General features: G+C 41.4%; 1 protein-coding gene across 50 annotated transcripts in view; it reads right to left on the reverse strand.

Moving 5' to 3' along the window:
* Window positions 1–10,613, reverse strand: part of LOC120550709 (AT-rich interactive domain-containing protein 1A-like) — a 44,767-nt gene extending 34,154 nt beyond the window's left edge. For 16 of the 50 annotated variants that reach the window (XM_039787398.1, XM_039787411.1, XM_039787429.1 and 13 more), the window contains exons 1-9: window positions 10,484–10,613; window positions 7,164–7,222; window positions 6,267–6,386; window positions 5,107–5,217; window positions 4,782–4,835; window positions 4,543–4,578; window positions 1,454–1,564; window positions 990–1,184; window positions 831–929 (exon numbers count right to left, since the gene is read on the reverse strand). In XM_039787398.1, the coding sequence (XP_039643332.1) occupies window positions 831–929; window positions 990–1,184; window positions 1,454–1,564; window positions 4,543–4,578; window positions 4,782–4,835; window positions 5,107–5,217; window positions 6,267–6,386; window positions 7,164–7,222; window positions 10,484–10,506 (808 nt within the window). In that variant the 5' untranslated portion in view covers window positions 10,507–10,613. Of the gene's footprint in view, window positions 1–830; window positions 930–989; window positions 1,185–1,453; window positions 1,565–4,542; window positions 4,579–4,765; window positions 4,836–5,106; window positions 5,218–6,266; window positions 6,387–7,163; window positions 7,223–10,483 lie in introns of all 50 variants that reach the window. The other 34 variants (XM_039787440.1, XM_039787438.1, XM_039787435.1 and 31 more) reach the window with 27 other exon arrangements.
* Window positions 10,614–11,809: the final 1,196 nt, after the last annotated feature.

An 11,809-nucleotide genomic window follows, 5' to 3' on the forward strand; every position in this document is an offset into this window, starting at 1 on the left:
GGAGAGGTCCTGGTATTAAACCATTAATGATGGCTGCATTCCACTTAGGAGAGGCCCTGGTATTAAACCATTACTGATGGCTGCATCCCACTTAGGAGAGGTCCTGCTATTAAACCATTACTGATGGCTGCATTCCACTTAAGAGAGGTCCTGCTATTAAACCATTGGTTCTCAAACTTTTTCGGTCATTCTCCACTTTGGACAAGGGGGAATTTTCAAGCCCCACCTGCCCCTATCGCCAATATATAGCAACAAGCTTAAATCACAAGCAACAAGCTTAAAATGTTCCAATTATGAAGTAACAACTATCTACATCAAATAACAGCAAGCTCAAAAATAAAGAAAATAAAAGTGCAGCTGTGTCAAAATTTGTATCAAGTTCAAAAATAGAAAATAAATAAAAGTGCCACTTTGCAATCTGATAAAAAAAGAAAAGAAGAGAAATCCATTGGTAAGACAGGTCTATTCTCCCTGCATTAGTGGCTGCAATGAGACTGTTTTGCATTGCACAATTTCAGGGGTGATCGGTCTAATAAGCGGCAAAACACAGCTATAAGGACGGTTTGCTCTCACACGCGCTGCATTTATAGTCACTAGGCCCCATTTATACGAAGGGAAGACGCAGATATTTTCCTGCGGTTTGGCCTCTCATTTACACGAAAACCCAGTTTTTATTACAGGAAAAGGATTATTTCTAAAAACTCCGGCCAAAGTGGAGATTTTGAAAAACTTCGTTTGAAGGCAAATGCTGAGTCGTTGGATAGTGAGACAACTTCACTCTGGGCTGTACACAGGATAGCTAACCAAATAAAGTTTGTTTGTAGACTTACCACCACCGCCTTGAGGAGTGCCGCCTTGAGGAACGCCACCTTGAGGAAAGCCACCTTGAGGAGTGCCGCCTTGAGGAGCGCCGCCTTGAGGAACGCCGCCTTGAGGAACGCGCCGCCTTGAGGAGCCGCCTTGAGGAAAGCCGCCTTGAGGAACGCCACCTTGAGGAAAGCCACCTTGAGGAGCGCCGCCTTGAGGAAAGCCGCCTTGAGGAACGCCACCTTGAGGAAAGCCACCTTGAGGAGTGCCGCCTTGAGGAGCGCCGCCTTGAGGAACGCCACCTTGAGGAACGCCGCCTTGAGGAAAGCCGCCTTGAGGAAAGCCGCCTTGAGGAGCGCCGCCTTGAGGAACGCCGCCTTGAGGAACAGGTCAGGAGCAGGAGGGGTCGAGTGTAAAGTAAAAATTCAAGCTTCTGAACTAATCATGCTAAGATTTACAAGTCAGTGTAGACAAGTAAAGAAGTAGACCCAAGTAGCAATAAAGCTTAATCAATCTGGAATAAAAAAATCTGAAATAAAATTATCTTAATGCCTTAAAGGCAGTAGCTGAGTCTTTACATAGTAAGTCATCGTTTTCTTTGACTGTACATAGGAGAGTATCGAAAATGAAATTGCGGGAGACTTACCACCACCTGTTCCAGGATAAGTGCCTTGGCCACCAGAGCTTGAGGATGAAGGAGCGGCAAAATACCAGAAACCACTGGTGCCAGCTGTTTGACCACCTCCTTGAGATTGACCTGACACCAAAGACAAATAAGAATAATCCAAGAGGGTTCGAGTGTTAAAATACAATTTAACCGGTGGTCCAGATAGCTCAGTTGGTATGCATTCCACTTAGGAGAGGCCCTGGTATTAAACCATTAATGATGGCTGCATTCCACTTAGGAGAGGCCCTGGTATTAAACCATTACTGATGGCTGCATTCCACTTAGGAGAGGCCCTGGTATTAAACAATTACTGATGGCTGCATTCCACTTAGGAGAGGCCCTGGTATTAAACCATTACTGATGGCTGCATTCCACTTAGGAGAGGCCCTGGTATTAAACCATTACTGATGGCTGCATTCCACTTAGGAGAGGCCCTGGTATTAAACCATTACTGATGGCTGCATTCCACTTAGGAGAGGCCCTGGTATTAAACCATTACTGATGGCTGCATTCCACTTAGGAGAGGTCCTGGTATTAAACCATTACTGATGGCTGCATTCCACTTAGGAGAGGCCCTGGTATTAAACCATTACTGATGGCTGCATTCCACTTAGGAGAGGCCCTGGTATTAAACCATTACTGATGGCTGCATTCCACTTAGGAGAGGCCCTGGTATTAAACCATTAACGATGGCTGCATCCCACTTAGGAGAGGTCCTGGTATTAAACCATTACTGATGGCTGCATTCCACTTAGGAGAGGCCCTGGTATTAAACCATTACTGATGGCTGCATTCCACTTAGGAGTGACCCTGGTATTAAACCATTACTGATGGCTGTATTCCACTTAGGAGAGGTCCTGGTATTAAACCATTACTGATGGCTGCATTCCACTTAGGAGAGGTCCTGGTATTAAACCATTACTCATGGCTGCATTCCACTTAGGAGTGACCCTGGTATTAAACAATTACTGATGGCTGCATTCCACTTAGGAGAGACCGCGGGTATTAAACCATTACTGATGGCTGCATTCCACTTAGGAGAGGTCCTGGTATTAAACCATTACTGACGGCTGCATTCCACTTAGGAGAGACCCTGGTATTAAACCATTACTGATGGCTGCATTCCACTTAGGAGAGGTCCTGGTATTAAACCATTACTGATGGTTGCATTCCACTTAGGAGAGGCCCTGGTATTAAACCATTACTGATGGCTGCATTCCACTTAGGAGAGGTCCTGGTATTAAACCATTACTGACGGCTGCATTCCACTTAGGAGAGGCTGGTATTAAACCATTACTGATGGCTGCATTCCACTTAGGAGAGACCCTGGTATTAAACCATTACTGATGGCTGCATTCCACTTAGGAGAGGTCCTGGTATTAAACCATTACTGATGGCTGCATTCCACTTATAGGAGAGGCCCTGGTATTAAACCATTACTGATGGCTGCATTCCACTTAGGAGAGGTCCTGGTATTAAACCATTACTGATGGCTGCATTCCACTTAGGAGAGGTCCTGGTATTAAACCATTACTGACGGCTGCATTCCACTTAGAGAGAGACCCTGGTATTAAACCATTACTGATGGCTGCATTCCACTTAGGAGAGGCCCTGGTATTAAACCATTACTGATGTGTTGCATTCCACTTTAGAGAGGCCCTGGTATTAAACCATTACTGATGGCTGCATTCCACTTAGGAGAGGTCCTGGTATTAAACCATTACTGATGGCTGCATTCCACTTAGGAGAGGTCCTGGTATTAAACCATTACTGATGGCTGCATTCCACTTAGGAGAGGTCCTGGTATTAATCCATTACTGACGGCTGCATTCCACTTAGGAGAGACCCTGGTATTAAACCATTACTGATGGCTGCATTCCACTTAGGAGAGACCCTGGTATTAAACCATTACTGATGGCTGCATTCCACTTAGGAGAGGTCCTGGTATTAAACCATTACTGATGGCTGCATTCCACTTAGGAGAGACCCTGGTATTAAACCATTACTAATGGCTGCATTCCACTTAGGAGAGGTCCTGGTATTAAACCATTACTGATGGCTGAATTCCACTTAGGAGAGGTCCTGGTATTGTGCATGCTGACTCACTGAAATATCTTACTGGGACACTTGATGGAACTGAGCCATCGTTAAGGTTATCAATGTCAGTTATGCTTTTCCTGCTATGACAAGTCAACATGTCTGCCGTGAAAAAGGTCCATCGATGTTCACTCAACTTGAAGACTGCCTTTGTTTCAACTTAGAAATTAAAGTTAAAGATGATGTAACTACAGTGTTCTAGTTTTGTTAAACTTGTTCTTTTAGTTGATTGAAGTTTTTATTACTTGGTTTAACTTCATACTTTAAGTTAAAACAAATAATTTTCTTTAATAATGCAAGAAACCTTCCTTGCCTAGTATAACTGACATACTTTTCTGCTTTATCACAACTCACAGTTTCAAGTTAAAACAACATAACCACATTAATAGCAGAGATAGCATGGATGCAGCCGCCCCAGAGCCCCGCGCAAAACTCCTCCAAAGCCACTGATCTTGCGTCACTTGACATAAAATGGCCGCTACCTCTGCCGGTGGCACCAGTGCTTTCTTGTTTGCCACAACACATGTTAAAGTTTAGTAGAAATTTGAATAGGCTACATCACTTATCTGCGGTGTATAATTAATTTATTGTGTCCATGCTTTAACTTTGCCGTGGAGGAAGAAAGGTTATTTTAAACTCAAAAGGCAACTCTTTTTTGTTGCAACACACACACACACACACACGCTTTTTTTTCAAATGATAATTTACATGCCCAAGTTCAATCAACACATACATATCTGACAAAAAATTAAAATAGTCAACCAAATTAATAAATGCTTATTAAAAGTTTAACTTTCAAAAACTCATAAAGTTGAGTTCAAAATCCACAACTTGTATAAGCTCGTTCAGTTAAAAATAAGAAATAAGTGGACATAACTAAATGGGTCTGTAATATTTTACAGTGTAGTAAGACATCTTTTGCTTTTACTGTACACAAAAGAGTGTTGAAAATGAAATTGTGGGAGACTTACCACCGCCTTGAGGAACGCCGCCTTGAGGAACGCCGCCTTGAGGAGCGCCGCCTTGAGGAACGCCGCCTTGAAGAACGCCGCCTTGAGGAGCGCCTTGAGGAACGCCGCCTTGAAGAACGCCGCCTTGAGGAGCGCCGCCTTGAGGAACGCCGCCTTGAAGAACGCCGCCTTGAGGAACGCCGCCTTGAAGAACGCCGCCTTGAGGAGCGCCGCCTTGCCGAACCCTTGAGGAACGCCGCCTTGAGGAACAGTTACAAGCCCGCCAGTGGCCACTGTGTTACCGCCTTGTTGACCTGATACAGAAGACAAGAGAAGATTTGTGCAGGAGGGGTCGAGTGTAAAGTAAAAATTCAAGCTTCTGAACTAATCATGCTAAGCTTTACAAGTCAGTGTAGACAAGTAAAGAAGTAGACCCAAGTAGCAATAATGTTTGCTAATCAGAAATCTGGAATAAAATGGTCTTAAGGCCTTAAAGGCAGTTGCTGAGTCTTTACCTAGTAAGACATCTTTTGCTTTGACTGTACACAGGAGAGTATCGAAAATTTGAAATTGTGGGAGACTTACCACCACCTGTTGTAGGATAAGTGCCTTGGCCACCAGAGCTTGAGGATGCAGGAGTGGCAACATACCAGAAACTACTGGTGCCAGGTGTTTGACCACCTCCTTGAGCTTGACCTGAAACCAAAGACAAACAGGAATAGTCCAAGAGGGTTTGAGTGTAAAGATACAATTCAACCCTCTAAACTAATCATGCTTAGCTTCATGAGCCAGTGCACACAAGTAAAGAAGTAGAACTGAGTAGCAAATAAAGAATAAAAGACGACAAATGCTTAGTCTTTGAGTAGTAGACACATTTTGATTTGTAAAATAAGGCTTTACACAGGAAATATGATTGTGGGCATATTGGCAGGAGAAGAGCTGCCACCAGAGTTGGAGGTTGGAGGAACAGTCGCAAACTGGAAGCTTTGATCAACCCTGGCAGGTGTGTTACTGCTTACATCACCTTAAACCAGGGATCTTCAACAGGGGGTCCGGGACCCCTAGGGGGTCCTCAGAGTTACTGCAGGGCGGCCTCCAAATTATTGTTAATTGTTGAAAGTTTTTTCAAAAATTAAAAAGTCTTAACATGATTCCAACATATTGTTTGCAAATATAAATCCCCACTGATGATAGGCTTACTGGCCAATAGGTAATGTAGTCACTAAGGTAGCCGTCCACAGATACACTTCATCCCAAAGGATTGACTGTTCCACATTTATGTTTAACATTAAAACATGATTTACAAAATCATGCCAACAATTATTAGGCTATTTATATAGCTTAGAATTCTATGCAGAAAAAGGTATCTTTAAATGCTTTAGGCTGCCCAAAAAGTTATTGTGGGACCAGATTAATATGCAACTTTAATTTTATACAATATATGTAGTAGGGGGTCCCTGATCAGTCTCTCTATCAGTTAAGGGTCCTTGGCTTAAAAAAACATTGAAGACCCCTGCCTTAAACCATTGACGGATAAGATGTATACAGGAGGGGTTGAGTTAAAATTAAAGCTTGAGTCAGTGCAGACAAGTAAAAAAGTAGACATATTACAAATCAGGCTTGCTAATTAGAAGTCTGGAATAAAATGGTCTCAATGCCTCAAAAGACAAATGCCGAGTGAGACAACTTCACTTTGGGCTATACACAGGAGAGCTTAGTCAAATAAAGATTGTTGGGAGACTTACCACCACCTTTTGCAGGGTAATTGAAAAGAGATCCAAAACTTCGTGGAGAAGGAGCAGCTCCATCATCAGAAGCAGATTCATCACCAGAGCTCGAGGGCAACTTGTAGGGATATATGTATTCTAGACAGACAGATTTAAGTTGTTAATAAACTACTGCATTTAATACATGCTTAAACTTAAAGTTCCTATTCTTGAAATACCTTGATCATTTCCCGAATTTCAAAACAGACTTTAATGGCATCTTGTTTTGAATACAATCTCGTATTTTACGAAAACAGTTTACCTAAACGTGTTTCTGAAAACATTTTAAGCGAGAAATAGGCCGTGCAGTTGCTGAATCTGTTTCTTTGATTGACAAAAGGTCAGTTTAAAAGATTTTCGTCAGATTATAAAATAATAGATAGAACTGCAGCTGTGTGCAAGCATTGTGCAACATGCATTCAATATGCAATGTTTTAGCCATATATCATATGCTGGAATATATATTTCTGGAGTGTTAAAGATTAAAGAAAAAAAATAAGAACTGAAAACCGTGATACGAACCGAATTGTGGGTTTTGTGAACCGTGACACCCCTAAAAAATAAATAAATATATATATATATATATATATATATATATATATATATATATATAAATCCTCCACTACACCACTGATAGGAACTTAGTCAGTGTTGTGCATTGTTTGAATTTCCACAGCATCTGAAGAAACATTGAATTTTGGCAAATTTAAAATGATTATCAAAACATTGCCATCCAAAAACATAACCATGAAACTCCGAAAACTAAGTTCTAGGACATTTGCGTTGAGTTCTCCAAGACTGAAGATCTCTTATCTTTAATACATGTCATCTGTGTGTTTAAGAACAGTAAAAAGACAGTAAAACAGGGAAACAGACCTTCTTTTAAGGGTAAACAAGCACCACTGCTCAACAACAGCACAAAGATCCAAGGAACCCTGTAAGACAGTGAGAGAGATATGTGTGAGTATTATTTGTGTAAATATGTAATCTGTAAATATAAAACATTTCACAAATACAAAAAAAGAAGGATCTGGAAATACACAAACAAGTTCCATAAATAAATAAAACACATCTGCAAGTACATTACATACATTAACAAATAAATGAAAAGCATTTGTGAACATCATCGTAACGTGTGTTGACACCTGCGCAGTATATTTCTAAGAATTTTTTTCAAAATTAAACCCTATGTTCCCACATTTCCTTTTTCATAACTCTGTATCAGAATGTATCCCCCTTTCTCCAAATTTGGTACCCAATTACACCCAACCTAACTTAACCCTAATTTACTATAAAGAGCTTCCAAAAATGTTGTGGGAGGATAGGCCTAAAATTGAAGGGAAATGTAGGAACACACACCCACCCACCCACCCACCCAATTCTAACACTATACTAACTATTCTGTTTTTAGGTTTTGTTTTTCATGATTACTTTTCCTTTTCGCTCTTTCTTCATTCTTTATTTTCTTCTCTCATTTAATTGTTACTTTCTTCTGTCCCTTTATCATAAACTGTGTTTTTATTTATTTAGCATTTTCTATAGGCTACCTTTGGTTGAATTACTTTAGGGAACAATGCCGAGCCACTTCTGGGTCTCCGCTGCATTAGTCTAGATTAGCCAGACCTCCTGAGTCATGATTCATCTCTGTTGACATTTCCAGTCCGCTCTTTGTAATATTACAGCCTAGATAAGTTATATCAGTGGTTCCCATCTCTTGAGGTTAGGACCCCGAGAGTTCATGTTTATTTAATTTTTCAGATTGTTGCTATTTGTCTTGTGAAATTATGGATTTTTTAATTTTTTTTTAAAATCATTAGGCCCAATCAAAATCCTTTAAAGGGATACTCCACCGTTTGGTGAAATAGGGCTTATCTCGGTCTCCCCTAGCTGTAGATAGGTAGGGTCTCCTCTAGCTGTAGATAGGTGGGGTCTCCCCTAGCTGTAGATAGGTGGGGTCTCCCCTAGCTGTAGATAGGTGGGGTCTCCTCTAGCTGTAGATAGGTGGGGTCTCCCCTAGCTGTAGATAGGTGGGTTTTCCCCTAGCTGTAGATAGGGGGGTCTCCTCTAGCTGTAGATAGGTGGGGTCTCCCCTAGCTGTAGATTAGGTGGGGGTCTCCTCTTAGCTGTAGATAGGTGGGGTTTTCCCCTAGCTGTAGATAGGTGGGTTTTCTCCCTAGCTGTAGATAGGTGGGGGGTCTCTTCTAGCTGTAGATAGGTGGGGTCTCTTCTAGCTGTAGATAGGTGAGGTCTCTTCTAGCTGTAGATAGGTGGGGCTCCTCTAGCTGTAGATAGGTGGGGTCTCCCCTAGCTGTAGATAGGTGGGGTTTCCTCTAGCTGTAGATGTAGTTGGGGTCTCCCTAGCTGTAGATAGGTGGGGTCTCCTCTAGCTGTAGATAGGTGGGGTCTCCTCTAGCTGTAGATAGGTGGGGTCTCCTCTAGCTGTAGGTGGGCCAACACATTTTTTGTGCATGCATTGTTTTAGTCCGGTGCAACACCGGCAGCGCCGCCACCGCTAGTTAGCTTAGCGTAGTGAATGGAATCCTATGTTGCCGGTTAGCATGTTGTGAGTAAAAGTGAGCCAACAAAAGACGAAAAAAACAACCTAATTACTTGCACTGAGACAAAGAATGTGTTGGCCCACCTAACTACAGCCAGGGGAGACCGGGATAAGCCCTACTTCAACACACGGTGGTGTATCCCTTTAAGTGATGCAATGTACTTACAGAAGTATGTTTTTTATTTGTGAAACTTGTTTGTGTATTTGTAGTTCCCTTCTACATTTGCAAATCATTTTTGTGAGTTGTGTGAGAGTTTGTATTTACAGATTGTCAATCTGTAAATACAAACATTATTGAAACATACGGTATATCTCTCTCCATAGAGAAAAAACAAGAGCTAGAACTTGGGCAATCATTGGCTATGTTAAACCAGGAGGTCTTCAACGCACCCCTTACAACATATATTATATAAATGAAGTTGCATATTAAACTGGCCTACAGCCTTTACACCAGGGGTGTCAAACATATGGCGTGTGGGCCAGAACCGGCCCACCAAAGCGTCCAACCAGGCCCACTGCATGACTTTTCAAAACAGTGAAAATCAAAAGGTGTAACCTTGGGTTTAACATTGGGGGCTCATGACACACACACACACACACACACACACACACACACACACACACACACACACACACACACACACACACACACACACACACACACACACAGACAGACACACAAACAAACACACACACAGACAGACAGACAGACACACACAGAGGTGAGGGGGGGTTAACTATGTGGGGAGGACCCGGGACATGTCTGCATGGATTAAAAAAACAGAGAAAAGCAAACAAAAGGTCAAAAAAAAAAACTTGAAAAAGATGACAATTGATTGTAAAAAAATCTGAATGAAAAAGCAGAAAAAATGTCGGAAAAAGCGTCAAAAACATAAATGCGACAGATACTTAAAAAAACATTTAAAATAATATTTGTTTTTGGAAAAAGACCAGTTTTAGGGGACCACTAAGGCCTATAGCCCCCTACAGCCCCCCCACCACCACCAATAATCAGTACTGGGCTTTTCACCCCCCGTAAATTACACCTATGGTGAAAATTGCAGATTAGTCATTAGTTTTTTCTCTGTGTGAAAGATGAAGTTTCTGATCTTTCTGGAGGTTTACTGGTCTGGCCCACTTCAGATGAGATTAGGGGGGATGTGGCCCATGAATTAATTTGAATTTGACACCCTTCAATTACACATAGGTCTTTCTATGGTGCATACAATACTAAGCTTTTAAAATACAAATTTGTCATATTCATATATTTATACATTATGTTTTAACATGCACAGTAAATCCTTAAGCTAAACGGCATCTGTGATCGGCTACTTTAGTTGTAAGGTATGTATACTGTATAATTAACAGTATTTTTATATTTCTTACTGTCCTATATGTTAAGTGAGTGTTGTTCTTTCAGAGCAAAGAGTCAAATTCCTTGTTTGTTAATGCAAAACTGACCAATAAAGCTGATTCTGGTTAAAAACAATATCTTCAATAACAATATTTGGATTCATCTTAATGTATATTTTTAGACAGACTATAATTTGGCAGCCCTCCCCTGAAGCTACTCTGAGAATCCCCTATAAGGGTCCCGGACCACCTGTTGAAGATCTTTGGTATTAACCATTTAACTCACCTTAAAGACAGTCTGAACTCCATGTTAGACTTGAAGAAGCAGCAGCAGCAGCAGCAGCTGTGGAGGTTGGAGACAGAAGCTCTGTGCTGTGAAGTAGACGTGGCTCCTCCTGTCTTATAGTGGTGCTCATTGATGACACCAGGAGCCCAACCTGCAACCAATGGTGGAAGGGAGTGTTCTTTCTTATCTAGAAAGCTGTAATTCCAGCTCTCAGATCAATGTAGGTGCAGTAAAAAGTGCATGTGATTGGGAACTTCTATAGTGACAGACTCAATAAGAGAGAAAGAGTCTCATCAGGTTTAGTTTGTATACATTTTCACACAGATTGTAGTGTTGTTTGAGTTACCACAATGGATAATTCTACTTCACACGTGTCAAACACAAGGCCCGCGGGCCAAATCCGGCCCCTCACAAATTTTGATCCGGTCCGCATATCAATTTATGTTAAATATTCAATAGATTTTGGCCCGTCTAGATGTGAGCCAAACCAAAAAGACGGGAAACTGTTTTTACAGACTGCAGTTGTGCGACAGTCAAAGCAGAATTTGGCAGATTTGCCGACTTTGAGACTCAGAAATTGCCGAAGAACCAGAGAGTTTACATATTCAGGCTGTGAAACAGGTTGTAAAGAAAAAAAATGTATCTTTGATTTGCTCAACTCTGTGATGGCTAAGGAACTTTTTTGCTGAGTTTTTAGGGCTTTATGTGAACTAAACTAATAGTGAGAAAGAAATATGAGACACAAATAATACAGTCAAAGGTATTATTCAACTTTTCGGTTGAAAAAAAGAATCATGTCAAACATGTCTGGTCCTTAATGTGATTCTCATTTTCCAGTGTGGCCCTCAGTGAGGTTGAGTTTGACCCCCCCCCTGTTCTACTTAGTTACAATGTGGAAAACATTCACGATGCTACCCTCTCAATTGTCGGCCTTTCATTGGCTACTTGTGTTCGTTCTTTTCGTCTGATCACGTGTTGATAAAGGCATCATGTTTACTTAAACTTTATCTTGCACCGCAAAGAGGTCAGCGCGCTCCGACTAGGTCGCAGCGCCTCGGTTCCTGGGTCAACCAATCAATACGTGGCTCACTTTAGGTGCTGAATCTCCATGCAGCATGATCGATGATGAAACACTTTACAATTTAAAAAAAACAACCAAATTAGATAATAAAAACATGACAATCACATTAAGGTAGTCTGAAATTAATACAAAGGACAGAACATACAGCAAGCAAATGACGTAATATAAACATGATGACCCAGTGGTGTATCTGATGTTTTGTAGTGGGTATACTGTTCTGTCAAAGACTTCATTTCCTGCATTCT

This window comes from Perca fluviatilis, chromosome 21 (genome assembly GCF_010015445.1).
Source record: "Perca fluviatilis chromosome 21, GENO_Pfluv_1.0, whole genome shotgun sequence".
Lineage (NCBI taxonomy): Eukaryota > Metazoa > Chordata > Actinopteri > Perciformes > Percidae > Perca > Perca fluviatilis.